General features: G+C 37.5%; 1 protein-coding gene across 1 annotated transcript in view; it reads left to right on the top strand.

Annotated features, from left to right (window-relative positions):
- The first annotated feature begins 10,113 nt into the window (after positions 1-10,113).
- LOC107288372 (complement component receptor 1-like protein) overlaps positions 10,114-22,794 on the top strand; it is a 57,124-nt gene continuing 44,443 nt past the window's right edge. The window contains exons 1-2 of the mRNA XM_015816982.1: positions 10,114-10,503; positions 13,606-13,791. Of these exons, the coding sequence (XP_015672468.1) occupies positions 10,350-10,503; positions 13,606-13,791 (340 nt within the window). The 5' untranslated portion in view covers positions 10,114-10,349. The remainder of the gene's footprint in view (positions 10,504-13,605; positions 13,792-22,794) is intronic.

Below are 22,794 nucleotides of genomic sequence, written 5' to 3'. Positions count from 1 at the left end.
GAGCAGCTTTCTGGCCCTACTTTCTTTACTTTCTCTTAAAAAACATAAACTGTAATTACTTCCCTTGGCCACTAGGGGATGGAAAAATGAAAACTATTTTTAGAGAGGGATTTTTTAAATTAAAATCTTGTTACAATTTTTAGAAGCTAAATTTGAGAAAATTGAAATGCTATTAAGATAATAAATTGGATAAGATCCAAGTGGAACACCAAGACATTAAAGTTAACAGAATTAAAAATTAGGAAAACTATTTTGTAAATATATCTTATGTTTCAAAAGAAAAAAATGAATGAAGAAAATGTGAGATTTTTTTTAAAGTATTTTATTAGTGAAGTAATATAATGTGTAAAGATGAAACAAATGTAAAAATTAGTAGCATAAAGAATGTTGGAAAAATGAATAGATGGAGGTATTGAAATTACAGTCATTTTAATATTTTGTTTACTTTTATTTTTAAACTATTATTTTTTTAGAAATTTTAAATCTTGTTCATTAATGATGGATAAATATTTTTGATTTAATAATTGTCTTATTGGATTCAAAACTGTAAGACTATTGTGTATGTTGTTAAACTTGCATATACTGTAGATTTTTATCCCTCTCCCCCTTTCCCCTTTTTTACACGTTTTAATCTTTTCCCCTTTTGAATTACCTGCTCCCCTTTTTTGTTATTTTATACTTTATTTTTTCCTTGAAATTTAATAAAGTTATATTAAAATGTTTCCATAACTGTTTATTTGATAAGTCTGTAATAGCATCTCCCACCTCCTGATGGTTTGTCTTGGAAGAATCTCTTAAATTAACATTTGAAGTGAAAAGCAGAAATTCTGGGGAGATGGTCTGGTGGGCCACCATATGGACCATGCAAAAGAGGAAGGAGACAAAAGTATACAAAGCCTTGCCACTTTCCCTTTCTTTCTAGTTATTCCATGTTTGCCACCATCAAATATTCCCCATGGCAAGTACACTGAAAATTATTTGGAATATGTCTCCTATGGGACAGGTGTAACATATGCGCATGATGAAGGCTTACCCCTCACTGGAAATGCTTCTATTTGCTTACTACAAAGACAGAATAAATGGAGAATGGAGCGGCCATGCATATTGTGCAACTGGGTTTTCATGCTCCAATCCTTGTTTCTTGTGTTGTTCCCTAAGCAAAGATTATCTCGTATCAATTGTTAACCTGGAATATTTAAAATTATTCCTTCAAACATTCCCCTGGGGACCCCACACAGAAAAACTAGCTATCCTTATTTCACAGCTCCCCAAACTGAACCAATCAAGCCTGACACTTCTGCTGAGTGATTCCAGTTCTTTCTCCTTATCTACTTCTGATAGCGACATAGTGTCCATCTCCTCAGATTAAGACTGGAAGGACTGTGACTCTAGGAAGAATGCAGAAAAGAGCAATAAAGATGATAAGGGGACCGAAGGCTAAAATTGTTGCAGGAATTCAGTATGTCTAATTTAATAAAAAGAAGAATTGGGGGTGACATGATAGCACTGTTCCAATATCCAAGGGGGCCAACTTATTCTCCAAAGCACCTGAACGAAGAACAAGAAGCAATGAGTGGGAACTAATCAAGGAAAGAATCAACCTAGAACCAAGGAGAAATTTTCTGACATAATTATTAATCAGTGGAATGGCTTGCCTTCAGAAATTGTGGTAGCTGCAACACTTGAGTTTTTAAGAACAGATAGGTTAACCATTTGTCTGAAATGGTAGAGGGTTTCCTGCTTGAGAAGGGGGTTGGACTAGACCTCCAAGGTCCCTTCCAACTCTGTTATTCTGGTTGAAATTTCGAGTAGCTACACAAGGTTAGCTTGGAGACCATGGGATGAAGACACAAGATGGTTGGCTCCAGAGGAATTCATTGCCAAGTGGATAGTACGTAGATCTTGTCTGTGAAAATCTATGGAGATTCTCAGTCATCCAGGACACGGTTGTCCCAAAGGTGTTTTTACAAGAGGCAACTGGACTTTCTTGTTTTTCTTTGAAGACATTTTGCTTCTCATCCAAGAAGCTTCTTCAGCTCTGGCTGGAGGGTGGGGAATGGAAGGATTTATATTCCTTGCAGACAGCTGATCATTTGTACTCTTTTAGAGAGTATCTGAGGCCACTTGGAGATTTGTCTATGTCCTCAGGGTCACCTGTGTTGTGCAAATGGGTGTGCAGCCTTCTTGGAACTGCTGAAAGGACCGTGTTGTGGAGCTGTGCTTTCTGCAGGATGTTTTCTGCCCTTTGTCCCTTCATTGTTGAGATGCAGACAGTGCAGACTTATCCCTGGCAGCCTGTGCCTGTGTTCAACAGAATACTTTGTTGTGGGTTTGAGTCTTATTCTTTTAATGCTGTGATCCTGAACACAGGTATTTGAACAGATTACTGCTGACAGAAAGACAAGTTAAAAAAACACACATCCATACCAAACCTTTTCAACCAAAACTGAAGGAGTAGATTCTCTCTCACAGGCAACTGTAATCCTGGATCAAAGAATGCAAGTGCTGTACAGTTTCCAGCAGTCCTATCAGATATGTTATCTTATTCCACAGTCCCTCTCTAATCATGGATGGATCATTTGTTAGTAGAAACATTCAAATAATTGTTGTTTGAAATGTTTTTTTTTTGCTTGTAGTGAGCTGAGTCACAGCACGATGAATTGCTGCTTCCTCCCCCACCCTGCTATCTGCACTCTCTTTACTCAGAGTTGCTTCTATTTTCTTACTAGCCAAATAAAGTCACAAAGTAGTCACGGAAAACGAGAAACGTGTAAGACAGGGAATGATCTAATCTGGGTGTCCTTATACTAATAACCTTGATGAACAATCTTGGTGTTGAAGATTTGACTACAAAATTCAGAAATAATTTTCTCCTATTTATCTGTTATAAGTGTAAAGTGTCAGGGGAAAAGAGGAACGGTTTTCTTGTACTTGTACAGCATAAATATCCTATAATGTACTTAAAATGTTATACATGCATCAGAAGTTAAGACATTCCCTATCTGCAATCAACAGATGCAATACAAACGAAAGTGAAAGATAACACTGAAGGAATTGGTGCTTCCCTAATTAAAAGTCTTCAATCACTCTTCATAGAAATTAGTTTCTAGACTTCTGATTTGTTGCCACAAGGAAACATCTGATTATCCTATTGGCAAAATTTTATCTCTCTTGTATAAAAGGTATAGTTGGATTGTCCAGGTGATGGCTTCTTCGATTGGGGTTTAGTATTCATAACTTCTAACTCCAAAATTAAAGGTATTGCAAGAAACATGTAGTGGTGAGGCCTGAGCAGTTGACATCTGAAATGGAATTCTGATTGCTGGAAGGAAACTTAAAATCAAAAGGAAGGGAAATGCTATAGAAGGAGGGATATCCACAAACACACAGTAATCAGTTTTTGCAGGTCCTCTATCAGCTGTAACAGAAGCCAATTCTGCTACACTGCATGGCACAGCCAAGGGATAAGCTTATTAAGGTGGTTCTGTTGATGGCTTTTAGGCCTGACTAAGCACAAAGCAACACTCTGAAAACTGTCTGCCAGAACACTATTGAATAAACCTATAATAGCCTGCTTTAAAAATGCATTTATTGCTGTTTTTGAGTTTTCTGTCCCTTTTGCTAATACATTCGCATTATTATATTTGGCAACCATATAGCATTCGAGTTGAACCACTTTCTGCATAACAAATACACTAGAATATCTTTGGAAACTAACATTCCTGGGTATTTCACAAATTCACATATTTTGCAGAATTTTAAGAACAGTAGTTTCTCTTTTGACCTGACAAACATAGCAAATGTTTCATATTTCTAATCTATTTTAATATTTCTTCATTTTTATGGCTTGTCTCCAATCAACTAGACTGTACCTTTGGCAGCAAAAAGCTAATCTGTGGCTAATTCACATATCTTATAGCAGCACTATTCATATTAGGAAGCCTGGAATCCTTGAGGTGTGCAGAACATTCTAAGTAAAATATATTTTGAGATCAACGTAGCTGTTTCCAACATTCCAAGTTCAGGAAATATCTCACTAAGCTTTGGAGAAAAACAATTATATTTTTCAATATTTCAATATTTCAATATCCCATCAAGATTTGAAGTCCCATTAGATAACAAAAATGTTTTTCCTGCTACTGGACAGAATTGTTCACAATTGGCTGGATTTTTACTTATTTTATGAACTGCTTCAGTCCACACTGTATATAAGCAATAGCCTACAGCCGATGCAAAATAACTAAGTATACAATGGCAGACAACAACAGAAATAGAATATAACATTACATTAAATTTAAAAGCAAGAGTAGCCTGGTCAGCCTGATTACTTGTGAGAAAGGAGCCTCATCTCTCTTGATGGGCTGCACCAGAAGCTGGCTATTTAGCACATCAGACAGATGGAGATGATGTTGGGAACAAGGTGCTCATTTCCTAGCTGTGTGCTTCCTGGTTGTTGGGATTCCTATCTTGCTTTGGGTTGACTCTGTGCCTTGACTTTGGATCATGCTTTATGAACTCTGGACTGTTCTTTCCTCCTGAATCCTCTTGTGTTGTGGATTTAATTTTGCTTGATGGATTTGTCTTGTTTGGGAAACTTGTGGACTCATTGGCCATTGCTTTGTGGACTAGCACTGGTCTGTTTTTGGCTGGACTTAATTAGGACAGTTCTCGAGTTTTGGTGAAGGGAATTGCTGTGAAATATTAATAAACACACTAAACCATTGTTACATATGTGTGCAAGTGAGCAGGACAGCACATACAATGCCAAAGTAGGTATTGTGACAATCACTTGCAGCCAATGCTGAATCTGTAAAGCAGCAGCTTAATCCCTTCCATGAGTAGAATAGAATGGAGAATAAGAGGAGAATAAGAAGAGAAAAGAATAGAATATTCTTTATTGGCCAAGTGTGATTGGTCACACAAGGAATTTGTCTCTGGTGCATAGGCTATCAGTATACATATGAGCAACAAAGTGATAATCACAAATCATAGGATACAGTCATAATCATAGGATACAACCAACGAAGTGATGGTCATAAGATACCAATAGGAGCAGGTAATAGGGCAGATGATAAGGATAATAGTAATACAGCCTTACTACATGGGAAAATGTTAGCTTCTTCCAGCTGTGACCTCTAGGTACTCAGTGTAACAGCAGAAGCGGTCAAGAGATGTAGGAAGTTGAAAGCTACAGGAACTCCCTTTCTCTCTGTGGGCTTCCTATTCATTCACAGGTCATCTGAGAATATGTATATCTTGCACTGAGCATTCAGAACAAAGTGAGGACTCTGCTGATATACCACCCACCCTTATCCAAGAATTTTCCTAACTGAGCTGGCACAGGAGACCTTGGCCCTGGCATTTAGGGCTTCCAGAAAGTTCTGAGAAATGTCAATATTCATGCTGGAACTGGCTTACTCTGGGGGTGCTAATATTTTATTCAGAAAATTGTGGTTCTTGAACTTGTTATTGGCCCAATATGCATGGCACTGTGGATCTGTTTTTATTTTTTATTGGGAAAAACGACTGTCCGAAAATGGAGAATTTTACACCAGCCATGATCAGATAACTTCCCATTGAGATTGATCAATGACCACTCCTCAGGCATGGAGGAGTTCAGGCCAGCATGTTGTAGAACAGGAGTGTCAAACTCACAACATCATGTGATATCTTGCAACGTATCGTGACTTTTTTTCCATTGCCAGCAATGGGGTGGGTGCGGTTTCGTCATGACGCATCCTGCCCGTGGGCCGGCAGTTTGACACCCCTGTTGTAGAAGGTTCTGGCAGGTTTTATGCTGCAAACTGAGTTTTAAAATGTGTCTATTCAGATAAAGATGAGAACAGGCCAATTGAACAGTAATTTTTCAGTTTGTTATCTCCGATGTCAAGCCCATTCAGTTGCTTGCTACATATCTCAGTTGAGGGCAAAGGAGCAAGCTAGAAGTGACTGGAATGCAGGTAAAGGAAAACTCAGCTCTGATCCAACACTAGTAAGAACTCATTATTGAGCCAACTTTATGGTAGTGATGAAGGTGAAAATCTTATTTTCCCTTAGTACTACATGCTTTCAGTATCACTACTGGAATTCTCTGAGTGGTTTGGGGACTTGGGGAATCCAGCCCAGTGAGAAATCAGAACTTCAGCAGCTTACTGAGACATGTTGGGTAAATACTTTGAAAGCGAAGTATTTGATCAAATTAATTATACTTAATCTCTACAATTCTGATATTTGAATTTGTAAAAGAATGCAGGGCCATCTCTTTTTCTTGGGATCACCTTGTTTTTAAGGCCCATTGATGTCAATAAAGTGTTTGGAAAAGTTTGATCAACTGCATTTTGTGCTGTCCTTTGTTCCTCATGATTTATTACATTTAGTAGTAGATCACCTCAGTCACTGAAGCTATACATTTCTCCCTTGTAGATACATTGGTTCCACTTTTATTAAATGAAGCCATTGTGAGACCAATACATTTTATCCTCCACGTTGTTCAATACCTATATGAAACCCTTGAGTGAATAATTTAGGGATTTAGAAAAAAAGTGTCTTCAGTGTCTTCAGAATATTGGTGAAACCCAGCTCTATTTCTCCTTTTATTCCTATCTAATGAGATAGAGGAACTACTAAACAAGTATCTGGCCGCAGTACTAGACCAGATAACAACCAAAAACTGAAATTCAATCCAGTCAAGAGAGAAATGCCATTAGTATATGATTTATTGATCTAAATTAGTGGTGTTCAATTTGTTCTAAAAGTTGCAGATCCCTAAAAGGATCACATTTATAGCTTTCACTGCTTCTGGATCAGTCTACTATGTTAGATGCTAGATGCTCTCTGTGGCATGAACTACAGTACTTTATCAGCTATGGCTCTACTTAAATATACAGTAAATAGCTTTCAGACCATTCAAACTAACATGGCATTTTCATTTTTAAAAGTAGTGAAATAAAAAGCACCACCAATAATATATTGACTAAACCAGTGATGGCGAATCTTTTAGAGACCGAGTGCCCAAACTGTAACCCAAAACCCACTTATGCATCGTCGGGTGCTGGGTGGGTGTGGCCCCATTGGGTGGGTGTGGCCCATAGGGTGGGCGTGGCTGCAGTGGTAACGGCAGACTGGGTGGGACTAAAAAGTTCAATCAATCAATTCCAACATTGCAAGATTTTTTTTCCCCGCGAGAAGTTGAAATTGACTGATTGAACCTTTTTTTTTTTTTGCACATGGCGGCAGAGGCCTAAAGCATAAAGGTTTTATAAAACCCAGCTGAAGGCCTAGGACTGGGGCGACGGCACGCGTGCCCACAGAGAGGGCTCTGAGTGCCGCCTCTGGCATCCGTGCCATAGGTTCGCCACCACTGGACTAAACAGTAAAAAAGAAAAACTATGTACATAATAGTGATTAAAATGAACTGAGATGTTTTCCTCCGCCTAGAAAATCCTAATTAGCGGGGGGGAGGGGAAGTGAAGGAAATGATTGGTCCATTAGTGGGGGAAAGTGGCAAGAAGGTGACAAGCAACAGGGAGAAAGCAGGACTATTTAACTCGCTTTTTGCATCTGTCTTTACACAAAGGGAAAAAACAGACCAACCTATCAAAAATAGTGCCATAAAAAACAGAATAGAAACACAAGTTAAGATAGGCAAGAAAATGGTAAGTGAGCACCTGTCCAGCCTAGACGAGTTCAAATTGACAGGACCAGATAGATTACATCCCAAGGTTCTCAAGGAACTGGCAGATGTGATCTCAGAACCACTGAACTATATTTTTCAAAGATCCTGGAGCACTGGGGAACTACCGGAGGACTGGAAAAGAGCTGATGTAGTTCCCATCTTCAAAAAAGGGGAAAAAATGGACCCAGGAAATTACAGACCTATCAGCCTGACCTCAATACCTGGGAAGATTCTGGAAAAGATAATCAAACAACGAATCAGCGAACACCTAGAGGCAAACAAAGTCATTACTAAAAGCCAATATGGGTTTGTCAAAAATAGATCATGCCAGACAAATCTTATTGCATTCTTTGGCTAAGTGACAAAATTAGTGGATCAGAGGAATGCTGTGGATATAATTTACTTGGACTTCAGTAGGGCATTTGATAAAGTAGATCACAACCTACTACATGACAAGATAGAAAAATGTGGGGTAGACAGCATCACCACCAGATGGATTCATAGCTGGCTGACCGGCCATACTCAGCATGTGGTCCTCAATGGAACCGCATCTACGTGGAGGAAAGTGTGTAGTGGGGTGCCCCAGGGCTCTGTTCTGGGCCCAGTGCTCTTCAACATCTTTATCAATGATTTGGACGAGGGGATAGATGGGGAACTCATCAAATTTGCGGATGACACCAAACTGGCAGGAATAGCCAACATGCCAGAAGACAGGCTTAAGATACAGAAAGATCTGGACAGACTTGAACACTGGGCACTATCTAACAAAATGAAATTCAATGGTGAAAAAAGGAAGGTTCTACATTTAGGCAAGAAAAACCAAATGTACAGGTATAGTATAGGGGGTACCTTGCTCAATAATAGTAACTGTGAGAGGGACCTCGGAGTCCTAGTGGACAATCACTTATGAGCCAGCAGTGTGCTGCAGCTGCCAAAAAGGCCAACACAGTGCTAGGCTGCATTAACAGAGGGATAGAATCAAGATTACATGAAGTGTTAATACCACTTTACCATGCCTTGGTAAGGCCACACTTGGAATACTGCATCCAGTTTTGGTCACCGTGATGTAAAAAAGATGTTGAGACTCTAGAAAGAGTACAGAGAAGAGCAACAAAGATGATTAGGGGACTGGAAGCTAAAGCATATAAGGAACGGCTGCTGGAATTGGGTATGTCTAGTTTAATGAAGAGAAGGATGAGTGGGGACATGATAGCAGTGTTCCAATATCTCAGAGGCTGCCACAAAGAAGAGGGAGTCAAGCTATTTTCCAAAGCACCTGAAGGCAGGACAAGAAGCAACGGATGGAAACTAATCAAGGAGAGAAGCAACCTAGAACTAAGGAGAAACTTCCTGACAGTTAGAACAATTAACCAGTGGAATAACCTGCCTCCAGAAGCGGTGAATGCTCCAGCACTGGAAGTTTTTAAGAAGAGACTGGACAGCCATTTGTCCGAAATGGTATAGGGTTTCCTGCCTGAGCAGGGGGTTGGACTAGATGACCTCCAAGGTCCCTTCCAACTTTATTATTATTATAATAACTACAGATAACAATAAATTCAATCCTGAAAGTTATATTCTAAAGATATAAACCCTATCATAAAATACTCATTTCATTAAAAAAAAGACTATTAAGAAAAAATAAACTCATGCCCTGGACTCACTCCTTAAAATCAAGAAGATACATTTTTTACACTTATACAAAAAATATCCTCTATGCTGTATATCAAAGTTCTTTATGAGATGACAAATTCCGTACCTTAGGAATATAGTTCAATATCACATTATGTTCCCTAACTATAATATTTCTTCCCAAATGTCTATTAACAAAGGTAGTAATATGAAACCAAAACAAGGCACTAGCTGGATTAGACCAGATCATAGTGGAAGAATATTCAAATTTCTTACAACAACAAAATCTAACGTCCTTCCCCTTAGTATTGGGTGGGGGTATCCAATAAATGTAAAGTAATATTTTCTGATGAAATAATTTTATTTTTAAATCATAACATTTGTAAACATACTTCACATTCAGGAGTATATTTCATGTTTCTTACTTCCTTACCACAAACGTTTTTACAACACAATGGAATCGAGATGTGAGGCAACCAGACAACTGTAAAATCAATAACCACTATTATTACTTCATATAAAATTGATAATAGTATTTTAAAAATCCGTATTATAGCATTGAGACATATGTAATGATATAACCTGGAATTAGTGTTCTTGTGGAAGGGAAGTAAAGCAGTCATATATTTTGGAAAAGGCACAATTTTGTGGCAGAACATACAGATTTGAGTCTTTTAAAAGAACAGAAAATGAAGTCCGCAAGGGTGCGTATCATAGATGGACATATTTGGAGGCTGGCTCTGCCCGTTAGGTGTGGTAAAACAGTCATTTCCGGATTTCTGAAAACGGGGAAAACAGAATGTGTGTTTGACACAACATATGCCTAGCAATGAACCACAAAGACAGTCCTGTCGGACTTTTGAAGGGGACGAGAGCAAGAATTGGAGTGAATTATAAAAAATGCAGGGCAACGTAATTCGAACTTTCGCAACTGTTTGCTTTATCCACCGCCCTGTTTCCCCAGCAACTGGTCGCGGGGAAGCCCTTACTTAAGCCTACTGTCCTCGGAGGGATTCCCCAAATTAGTCTTTATCGCCCGCACCCTATGCAGTTCCGCCCTCATTCCTGGCGCGTTAGAGATTCATTCTTTGAAAGAAAGAATAAAATGAATGGAAGTTGCACTGTGATGTTCGGAGACTTCTTTTCCCACCTGGCTCCGAGAATCTTGGTGCTCTTCTCACTGTTTTCCGGAATGCTGGGTAAGTAACTGGAAGGATTGGAGGGGAGGATCGAAGTACGTCGCTTCGTTTGCAGGGCCACTTTACTCGACAAGGAGCCAGCCGGTCCCTGTTGCCTTCTTGCCTTCCCATCCTCCAAATAATGGTTGTTCCGAAAAAGGATATCCGTGTTTCTCTTCCGTTCCAAATTAATATTCAAAGTATATTAATAGGAGGAAGTCCGTGATCGCGATTACTACTTCATATAAACATCGATAAGAATGGAAAAGACAAGAAGAAAAAAAAGAAAAGAAAATGCATTTTATGTTTTGTGAAGCCACTTATTAATATTGGTTCTGACCAGGCAATCGTGGGAACTATCAGGACACCAAATATAAATTTACCAACCATGCTGCTGTCAAACTTTAGTTTCGATCTCACTCCACCCTTTTTACATTTGCTTCTACGTGTAAAATGCTTCAGCCTGGAAAGCAACTATTTCCAAGGAAAAAAATGACAAAATGATGTATAACTTTGAGTTATTTTGGTTTAAATACTCTGAACATAATTCAGTTAAAGTTAATTGCATCTGCTGCAGTTCTGGATTCTACAGAGGCACAAAAGAGTCATTAAAATTTCAAACTGTTTATGGTTAGGCTTACTATATTAGGAATGCTTTAATACCTTCATGTAATCATAATGTATTTCCATCTTTGGAATACTGTGTATAGTTCTCGTTGCTAAGTTTGGGGGAAAAATATAATACAGCTGAAAAGCTACAGAAGAGGATATTCAAAATAAACATTGAGATTATTTAGCTCTGAAAGAAATCCAAGTGGTTCTTGTTTCCTGAGTTTGACTGCCTCAATGGGCTTGACAGCCAACTTTACTGGACTGTCATCTTATCCGAATGAGAAAGGAAAGATGCGGAGAAGTCTGAAAAGCCACAATCTTGGAATGTTTGGAGGCTGCCTTTGTAATGTTTTTTGACTAAAAAACTTAAAAGGGGTATGATTTGACAACCCAGTGTCCAGTTGTGGGGCATGGTTGGCCAGGTGGAATCTATGGCTGGAGGTTAGAGAACTGACAATGGTAAAAAAATAACTTTGCAACCAATCCTTGCATTTATGATCATTATAGGTTTATAAAGCAAAGGAAAGCTGAAGTAAGATTGTAAGTACAATCATGATTTCAGTTAGTGACTGCTTTGTTTAGTGACCTAGTTGCCAGTCCCAATTATGGTTGCTAAATGATATCCACCTGTACTTTTGAATATTGTAAAAAATGCCTCACTGTCCTTTTTTCAGTTAACTTGGGGAGTTTGGTATGGCTAAATCTGCCAATATCTCCAACTCAAGGGATGACTCAGTGACTTCTCTAGAGGTCTAAGCTCCCTTTAGCAATACCCCGACCCCCACCTCCAGGTCTTTGAATGCTTCTCGCCACACATCTCACTCTGACTTTACCGTCTTTAGATATTCACAGCTTTCATTTTCTCTCCACGTTTCTCCTTATCCTCTTCCTTCCTTTTCATTACTGTACAGGACTTTGATATGGCCTTGTTGTCTCATCATGGCTTTCAAATGGTCAGCTCAGATTTCAGAATGTATACCTTTATCAGGTTCCGCCACACCCCAGGGTCTCTTTTCTCCTTTAATCTTTTCTCTGCCCCAACAAAGCACTTACTTTTTTCTTTTTCCTTTCTAGTCTTCTAAGTAGGTGAGGCCCTGGGATAATATATTGGCTATCACCTAGAGCCCAAATTGTCTCTTCTCTTGCTTGTTAAGGTTCTTTTTTATTAATCTGAATCTTCACTAATTTTCATTTTATTTTAAATGCTGCTGAGTTCAATTCATTTGCTCAACTGGGAGCCTTCCCCCTTTTCCCAGCTAAAAACCACTACAGCCACATCATATGTGTGTTGCAGTTACAATGTTGGCTGCCAACAAATTTTTGAGTGGAATTTAAAATACTGGTTTTAAGACTTTACATGGCTTGAGCTAAGAAACCTTCACGACCATCTTTTGTAGGTGAAACCACCTGCCCTAAATATTTAACCCAGGTGGAGAACCTTGGAGTACTTCAATGTTGAATGTTCAGTGCCAGATGTGAGAAGACCCAAAGTCAATGTGTTTCTGTAATGATCCCACATTAGAGAACAGTTTCCCATCAAAGTTCAGTTTGGGCCCATGTAGTCATCATTTAGAAATAATCTGCAAACAAAGCTTTCTTTGCAAGGAATTTGGTGTATTGCAGTTTTACAATCCCGCACCATTGATATTGTATGTTCTTTATTATCTTATGTATTAGTATAGTTTATAATATGGTGTTCCCAGTAGTAATGTATGGCTTTGCGAGTTAGACCATAAGGAAGGCTGAGCCCTAAAGAATTGCTTTTGAATTGTGGTATTGGAGAAGATTCCTGAGAGTCCCTTGGACTGCAAGAAGATCAAATCAGTCAATTCTCAGGGAAACCAACCCTGATTGTTCTTTGGAAGGACAGATACTGAAGCTGAAACTTTGGCCACCTAAGAAGTAGAGAGGACTCATTGGAAAAGACCCTGATGTTGGGAAAGATTGAACACAAAAGGAGAAGGGGACGGCAGAGGATGAAATCGTTAGATAGTGTCATTGATGCAATGGACTTGAATTTGGGCAAATTCTGATAGACAGTGAGAACAGGTGGACCTAATGTGCTATGGTCCATGGGGTCATGAAGAGTTGGACACAACTAAGTGACTGAACAACAACAACAACAACAACAACAAAAATTACTGATTTCATGGCTGAAAACATACTGTAGATTGAAGCTGGTAGTATAGTAATAAATAAATCCCACTAAATAAAATCCTTTTTCATTGCATAGTTAGTATAAACATATACTGTATTCTATTACAGTGGTTCTCAACCTGTGGTCCGCAGACCCCTGGGGGGGTCACCATGTCCTCATAGGGGGTCCAGGAAAGCTTGATTTAAATATTAAGTCTTCAGGGTCCATGGCTATGATCCGTGGCCACAAAAAGTATTTAAAGAAAGTCCGCGGTGAAGAAAAGGTTGAGAACCACTGTTCTATTAAAAATCAAAAATATTGCACAGCAAACTAGCTGCACATTGACTAAAAATAATGTTTTTTCTTTAATTTAGGTGACTGTGGACCTCCACCAGTATTGAAACATGCTATGCCATATGATCCTGTTAAATCTATTTACAAACCTTATGAATCAGTAACCTACAAATGTCTTCCTGGCTATACAGAAAACCATGACAAAAACCACATTGCAACTTGTTTTCCAGAAGCAGGATGGAACCCGATGGAAGAGTTTTGTGAGAGTAAGTTTTTCTTCTTCTTTATATTTTCTTGTTATATCACCACTGGCTTATTAAAAAGAAGGGAGTAATTAAGAATTATCTAGTACTTAGGCTCTTTATTTATTTGTTAGACTTATAAGGATATAAAGGCACATTTTCTGAATCCTGTTTCTCTTCCTTACTCCCCTAAATCCTCGCTCTCCTGCTCTGTTCGTCTTTCTCTTGCTTCCTCTTCCACTTTTTCTTGTCCTTTTTTCCATGCCTCTGTTTTTACTCTTATTTTATCTTTTCTTCTCCTCCCACCCGTCTTCCCCCTTTTCAATTTTTTTGAACATCAGCTCCTTCCAACCTGCTTCTTCGCCTCTTTTGATCGCCCCATACTTGTTTCCCTGGTGTGAAAAAAAAGGACTTACCCCCTCTCACCAAAAAAGCATTATGGGAAGCAGATTGATTTTGCAGATTAGCTTGAAATTTCAGAGGCCAAGAAAAAAAGTGAAAGAAGCAGGAAGAGCCCCCTTTTCCTCCATCTCCCCGCTCCCCCAACCCACTCCAAAGGAGGAAGCCAGTTAGTTGTTGGGCGGGGCATCAAATGTGAGGGTGGAAGTTTCCATATGGCACAAAGAAATCAAAACTGAGATTCCCATAGTTCTGGACCCACTGCACTTTGAGCAAAGCTGGCAGCACCAAAAGGGCAAATATAACTAGCTTTCTAAAATACCTATATATTTTATACTCTTTTAAAAAATAGTGTAAACTTTGCTATTTTCAGAATCCGATGTTGTTTTCTTTTTCTTGATTTTCTTGGTAACTGCATTCTGACAGATTTATGCTCTATTTCTATGAGTTCAAGAAGGCAAATTAAGAATTAGTGATGCTATCCCATTGGCATTCAATTATATATGAATAAATTTGCTGTTTTTTCTAAATATTACAATACCAATATAGTAATTGAAGATGTATAAAATGCTGCAAAGGATATACAGCTATGCATCTATTTTCTAAGTGTTTGAATGCAGGCTGTATAACATTATTCAGATAATCTCTAAATTAGAGATCTTCCTTTCTTTTATAGAGTATTTCTGCAGTATGGGTCTCACATCTAGCTGCAGAATTTGGCTATAACTCCCCCATGAAAAATGAGGGTATAGGGTCTCCTCACGTCACTGGAAATTGTCCCAGGGGAAACCTTTATTGTGTTAAGTGACGAGAATGAATAATTGGAAATAAGACAAGAGAATATAGAATCACTGGGGCATCTGGAGACCTCACAATTAATAAGAACACTGAATAATTATCTCAAGCTTTCACTATATAAAAACCACAATTGATCTTATATTTAATTTAGTGAAGGCTACAAGGAGGAAGAGTGGTTCTAAGTGTTGGCAGATCATGTTTTAGTAACAATGGATCTTGGGATAAAATGGCCTTAGAAGAAAAGGAACAAAATAAAATATAACAACTGTAGGAATGGAAAATTCAATTCTTATATGTAGTATTAGAAGATAGCTTAATCATACAAAGGAAAAAATGGAAAATAAACATAAAAATAATGTAGAAGCTGCTTGGAATAATATGAAAGAATACAGACATTAAAATAAAAGCCCAAGAATTAATATAGCTGAAAATCTGATAGTTACCATCCTTATAAAATAAATTTGGCCAATGATAGTTGAAGGGCTTTATCCTACAATAAGTTCTTATTAATTTAACCATAAAAATGTTCTTATTAATTCATTTATCTTTATAAAGTATCCAAGAGGCATTGGAAACTCTGTTAAGACATTAATTTATATTTAATATTTGTTTTGATAACATTAATCTTACTCCAAAGACTAATACAAACTCTAATCATTGAGTTATACCTACTGAAATTATAGCTATACATTTATACAGTAGTAACTGTGAGAGGGATCTTGGAGTCCTAGTGGACAGTCACTGAAATATGAGCCAGCAATGTGCTGCAGCTGCCAAAAAAGCAAACGCAGTTCTACGCTGCATTAACAGAGGGATAGAATCAAGATCATGTGAAGTATTAATACCACTTTACAATGCCTTGGTAAGGACACACTTGGAATACTGCATCCAGTTTTGATCACCATGATGTAAAAAAAATGTTGAGACTCTAGAAAGAGTGCAGAGAAGAGCAACAAAGATGATCAGGGGACTAGAGGCTAAAATCTATAAGAAATGGTTGCTGGAATTGAGTATGTCTAGTTTAATGGAGAGAAGGACGAGCGGTGACATGATAGCAGTGTTCCTATATATCAGGAGTTGCCACAAAGAAGAGGGAGTCAAGCTATTCTCCAAAGCACCTGAGGGCAAAACAAGAAGCAATGGATGGAGAGAAGCAACCTAGAACTAAGAAGAAACTTCCTGACAGTTAGAACAATTAACCAGTGGAACAACTTGCCTCCAGAAGTTGTTAATGCTCCATCACTGGAATTTTTTAAGAAGAGATTGGACAGACATTTGTCTGAAATGGTATAGGGTTTCCTGCTTGAGCAGGGAGTTGGACTAGAAGACCTCCAAGGTCCCTTCCAACTCTGTTATTCTATTCTATTCTATTCTATTCTATTCTATTCTATTCTATTCTATTCTATTCTATTCTATTCTATTCTATTCTATTCTATTCTAAATTTATACATATATAATAGAACATACTGCAGTGTTTTTCAAGAAAAGTATCATCATCATCTTCATCTTCATCATCATATCTATCTACTGCAGGATGAAGGTCTCTTTTATGTGTTTCCATCCTATACAGTTCTGAGCTTTCTTTTGCCAATTGGGCCCTCAATACTTGCTGATGTTGTCTTGTTTTAGGTCTCTTTCATGGACGTTTTTTTTATCAAGCAAGAAAAGTATAAACTGAAGTATTTTATTTTTGTACAAATTCAAATCCTGCCTTTTTAGAATAATATGATGACCCAGGGCACAGCACAAAGGCAACGCAGACAGCTAGCAATGTAAACAGTTCTTTAATGGTTGCAAATTTCCTTCAAATGCTCCCACATTTGCTGGCAAGCCTCCAATCCAAATTCACACGCTCACCTTCCAGCCGACTTTGGCTGAAGGCAGTTTCAATACAGCCTGATTATTATAAGAATGTCCTCAAGGCCATAAAGATAACAAACCAAACAAAACATCAGCTTAATGAGTCCACTTGAATCTCAGCTTGCCTGCAGAGTTTGCAAAGAGAAAAGTCAAAATGCAGTCTGAGGTCGTAATTCAGAAAATCCATGTGGTCAGCCGGTCGGGTTGTCAAGGTGTCCAGGTTTTCCAAAGATACAGAACAAGAGCAACAATACACACTTTCCCAAGATTCAACATTTGTTCCGGACAAAGTCCCCACCCCACAGCGGCTTCTTATATCTCAATCCCCAGGTGTGCCTTGTGGGGTGGGGCGGGACGCTCTCCTCCTGAGCAAGTGAACCTGCCTGCATTGTTCCCTCCTCCTCTCCACTCTCCTAGCTCTAGGATCAGGTGGGGATGGGCCTTGCTCCTCACTTGAACTCTGTCTCCCCTGTTCCAAACTTGAAGGGCCTTGGCCTGCCTTAGCCTGCTCCTCTCCACAGTCCTCTGAAGCCACAAACACCTCTCCCTGGGCCTCGATAGGGTCCTGTTCCGGCTCCATTTCCTCCTCCGATTCAGGCTCAGACGGAGGCATGACAAATAATCTATAAATATAGTGAATTCCTGCAATAATAAATTAAACATTCCAGGTAAAGCTATAATGAGAGTATAAATACTCTTGTTATGGAACTTTAACAAGCTCTGTTATTGCATAATTATTGAGAATAACTATCATTTTATCAGTGTATAAAAGCAATTTATATTCAGAGTTGAATGTCATCGTTATCTTGAAACTATTTAATAGAAGTCAATGATTCAAGCCAATCTCATGAACTATTTCCACCTGACTAGTCTACTGTAATGCATTCTACTTGGGACTGCCTTTAAAAAAACTGCAGTTGATCCAAATTGCAGTGGCCCACATACTTTAGAGCTCTGAAAGTTGGGAGAACATCAAACTGCATTTTTGGACCCTGCATTGACTAGCAGTTGGGTTCTAGGTCCAATTTAAAGTGCTGGGTTTGATCTCTAAAGTCCTTATAGCTTGGCACCTGGATACCCACAAGACTCCCTTTCCAATTAATAACAGTCTGACTGATTAGATAAACAGGAAGCAACAGCTAGAAAACCTACACTTTTAGGAGGCTTTGGGGCGCTACGTTTGTGTCATAGCATTTCCTTGTGGAAATCAGGCTAGCTACTTTGTTGTCCCTGAAACAGGCAAGTTGGCCAATGTATGAATAGTCAATTCACACAGAAGTTACAAATCATTAATAAGCTTCAAAAATCAGTACAAGATAGGCCTCCCTATATGAAGCTCCTCTGCTATCTTACAGAAAACATAAATTGAAAATGTTCCTTTCCTGCATGTACACATATTGTTTTTCAAATTTTTCTTTCTGAGGGAAGATCCTTGACAGGGCAAGATGGAGTAATCTCAGGCTAACACCTTGCCTTTTTGCTGGACTTCAGAAGTTCATGAAGATTGAGCTGTGAAACTGAAAGTTGGAGGCACCATGTTATAGTGGTTATATTTTTACATGAGCAGATGTTTTGAGTGGGGAAAAATCCAGACCTCAGATTCTTTTATGGCATGCCCCAGACTTGATTCCATCCCTTACTTTACTTAACACTTAAGCCAAAGGATTGGAAGAAATCACCCACCACTTACACCACCCACAATATTCTTTTTTTATATAATATTTTATTGATTTTCTCATTTTACAATTGGATATTTAAAAAGCAATGTGATACTGGGTTAGTCAATGATTCAATAGTGTACATAAATCTTTAGTATAAATCTCACGTTACAACATCAAATATTTCCTCTCTTTTTCCATTAATATCTGTTTCTCATATTGGGCTAGCAATTCTTATTGTTATCAACTAAATAAAAACATCTTTGTAACTGTTATCAATAATTTTTAGCTTATACATGTCTTAATTGCATTTGCACGTAATCCTTGTATACAATCAATGTCCTATTACTGCTTTTTTTTCAAGCTTTAATTTCCCATCAATATTCAAAATTTTATTTATGATTTCCAAGTACTTTATGTTTAGGTGACCAAAGGTTTCCCTTAACTCAACTTCTTCCTTTTTCCCTTTTCCTACCAAAGTCTAATATTCTGGTTACACATCTTATCTATTTGATTATAATATTACTCTATTTTCTAAAAGTTATCTATTTTCCACCATATTCAACCGTCTCTAATTGGTAATATAATATCCCTTCTAATAAGTCAAAGCCATTATTTTCTTCAGCCTTACTCTGGCTTTCTTCCCTTGCCAGCTAACCTTCCATGTCAATGCCTTTTGCATCATCGAACAGTTCTCCTCTATTTTTATATATATTATTTGGAATAAGAAAGACCATTTGGTTGAAGTTTTTTGGGAAGAATAAGCCCATTGGAATTCATTAAACCGCCTCCCAGTTACTCCGATTTCCCACAATTGTCCTAATAGCTTTATCTTCCATTCAATCTGTTCTTCTTCCTTTTCCTCAAATATGTTCTGATTTCTTAATTTGTGAAAAGTCTTTTCCATTTTCAATGTTGTCACTCCATTTTCTGATTTTTCAGTTGGCTGGGTCTGTTGGTCAGTTGGCTCCTCTATCTTAGCATTTAGTTGTTCCAATTTTCCTTTTGTTTTCTGCGTTGTTAATTGTTTGCTTGTAATCAAGATCTGGGTTTGTACATTTAAGCTAGAACATTGTTCTTTTGTGTTGCTTCTTATTTTATTACAAGCTGAAAGAATAGTTTTGTGTATTGATTTCAACATGGAAAGGATTTTTTTCCTGATCTTCATCCATATTTTCTTGATAGTATGTTAAGTTGAAGACTTTAGAGTCAAATGTTAAAAATATTTTTTTGTCTTTTGTAGCTAGGTATGGGACATCTATTTTACTTTTTATAGGTGGTCTTTATAATAGAAATTGTTTATCAAGTAAGAGTTTATAATCCAAAGTGTTTCATCATCTCGTGTAATAATATATGCTTCTCATGCAGGGAAATAGGAAAGTAGTTCCATAAGCATAGCTCTGAGAGTCAGTAAAAGTTTAGATTCATAATTCAAGCAAGCCAGTTTCCAAAACAGTCTGCCACACAGATAAACTGCCCAGAGATTTCTTCTTTGCAGTTGGTTTTTCAAAGGTAGTCGCTGTCAAGGCCAAACAAGTCTTATCTGAAGTCTGGGCTTCAAGCCAGGTTTCTTTTAGACAATAACAAATTGTAATACCACAATTCACCACAAGATGTCACCAATGCTGTTTTATAGCTTTTTAAGTCCAAAACTTATATGGTGGTTTTTCAAGTCTTTTTTTTTTTAAGACAAAAGTCTCCAATAAGAGAAAAGAACACTTTTAGTCTCCAAGTTTCAAAAAAATATATATCCAATTAATTTAAAATTAATCTTATGGTTTGCTCTGTTTCCCCTGGTTAGTTAGTCGCCGCTTTTCTTAGAGGGTGGGGTAGAAGTTCCCTTCCCTCTCTCCTCACAGGAGGAAAAATGCTTTGGGCAGCTTTTTCAGGAAATAAAACTTAGGACTTTAAAGAGAGGATCAGGCTATTTTCCAAAGCGCCTGAAGGCAGGACAAGGAGCAATGGGTGGAAGCTAACCAAAGAGAGAAGCAACCTAGAACTAAGGAGAAACTTCCTGACAGTTAGAACAATTAACCAGTGGAACAACCTGCCTCCAGAAGCGGTGAATGAGCCAACACTGGAAGTTTTTAAGAAAAAACTGGACAGCCATTTGTCCAAAATGGTGTAGGGTTTCCTGCCTAAGCAGGGGGTTGGACTAGATGACCTCCAACTTTATCATCGTTATTATTATTATTAGTTTCATCCATGTTGCTTGAAAGTTGCTTGGTGGTACTTTTTGCTTCAGCTGTCAGCAGCTTTGTGACCGGTCATTCCCCTGCAGTTTGGAGGGCTTCCCTGGATCAAATGGAAGGGCCACTGCCCTCCTGTGATCAAACAGGGGTCCCCTCCTTGCTCGTCACCTATACGGGGAGACTTTCGACCCTTTCCAGGGTCTCCCAGCGGAGCAAATTCAGACATGAAAGATGTGTCTTTTTAAAATATAAACCAAGACAACACGCTGTACGCCAGGCACTGGAGACTGTTATAGTTAAAAACTAATAAAATATCTATAAAAAAAAGAAGAAAGAAGTGTTTGTTTGAAAGATATACATCTTCCAGAAAAGATTGAAAGAAGCATGAATGTAAGAAATTTTGAGATAATAGATATAATGAAGGATGGACTGGACTTTCATGGCATGAGGAATGTTATGTTGTCAAGGAGAATAATTCAACAATGGATGTTGCAGAGATATTTACAACAAGGACTTATGAACTTTGGAAATGAGATGCAATTGTTGGGAAAGTTTCTGATTAAAAACCTAAGGAAAAGTTTCACTATTAAGAACCAAATGAGGGTATTTGCCCCTGGATTCAGAGATACTGATCGGGGTGATTTGTGGTAAATAAGAAACCGCTGTAGACTTTCTAAGAGGAAATTATAATAACAGACTGTTAACAGAGTACTTTGAACTTAAACTTTGCTGTTGTTTAACACGTTAACTATTTTTCCTTTCATATATGTAATGTATGACAGGTCAATTGAGTTGCAAATACCTTATACATTTTGGACCTGGTTTGCAAGGGGCAGAACTATTATTGTTGCAATAGATTTGTCAGGGGGATAATACGTATTTTTATCCTTTGTTTCTTTTTAATATCCTTTTATCCTTTGTTTCTTTTTAATTCACATTTTTAGAATATTTTTGTTTAGTTTACTTTTGTCTCTATTTAATTTTTTTCTTTTGTATTTTGATCTTTCAAGTAAAATAAAATGGTTGAAAAAAAATCTGGTTGCTACTTTTAAAGTTGTATATGGCTAAAACCTGGCTATTTAAGAGACTGCCTTTCCAAAATAGTCTATGCCCATCTTCTCCATAATTTTCTAAAAGTAATACATCTTGATTTTTCCAGAAAACATTTGTGAAGTGATTGAAGTTTTAGACACTTAGATGTCTATGTTTTTTATAATTTGATATTAATCATTATAGTTTTGTTACTGAAATTTAAATATATAATTTTATTGCAATTTTAGCATCTGTAAACTGCTTAAAGTCTATGAAGATTAATTTGGTAAATAAATTCAACAAATATACTGATCAATTTCTGATTTCATTTTTAAAACTTAATTAACACATGTATACTAAGTGGAAACGCCATCCTTTTAACAATCTTTTCTATAAAAAAGATTGTGATGAAATGCTAATATCAAAGCAAGCAAAAAGGCATATACCCATATGATATCTGCAGAAACACTAAAATACAACGGTGGGAGAAAAAAGTGAGAAGAAATAAATACAGTGATACTAAAAGTAATCAAATATGGTATAGCAGTTTCTTCCTTCCACCTCTCCAGTTTAATGAACAATTTAAGTATAGGTAGTCCTCAACTTACAACTATAATGAAGCCTTCCCATTATGGTCATAAGTTGTGAGGTTGTTAAATAAGGCATCCTCATGATCACCTTGCTAAATGACCACAATCCTTGCTTCCATGTTACAGATGTTAAGTGACATTGTAGGTTATTAAGCAAAAGCATGAGGGTAAGGGACCACAGCCTTCCTTATGACTGAGATACCCCAAGCTTTTCTTAATAACCCACACTCACTTAATGACTGTAACGTGGAAAGCAAGGATTGTGGTCATTTAACAAGTGCAATAAGAGCCAAATATAAAAAAGCTTAACAACTAAATACAAACAATAGCAAAATATGAACAAAATAATGATTTTTTTCTCTAAAAGAATTTCAGTAGGATCATAAAAGGTAGTATATTTTTCATCTTCCACATTTATGAACTCTGTTCTAAATACTATTTGATAGTTTCCAAACATATGGTATGAATCTGATAAAACATTAAAGATTCTTATCTTGA

The sequence above is a fragment of the Protobothrops mucrosquamatus genome, unplaced genomic scaffold (genome assembly GCF_001527695.2).
Source record: "Protobothrops mucrosquamatus isolate PMUCROS unplaced genomic scaffold, P.Mucros_1.0 scaffold546, whole genome shotgun sequence".
NCBI classification, from domain to species: domain Eukaryota; kingdom Metazoa; phylum Chordata; class Lepidosauria; order Squamata; family Viperidae; genus Protobothrops; species Protobothrops mucrosquamatus.
The sequence above is the reverse complement of the archived record's forward strand: the minus strand, read 5'-3'. Positions and strand labels throughout refer to the sequence as shown.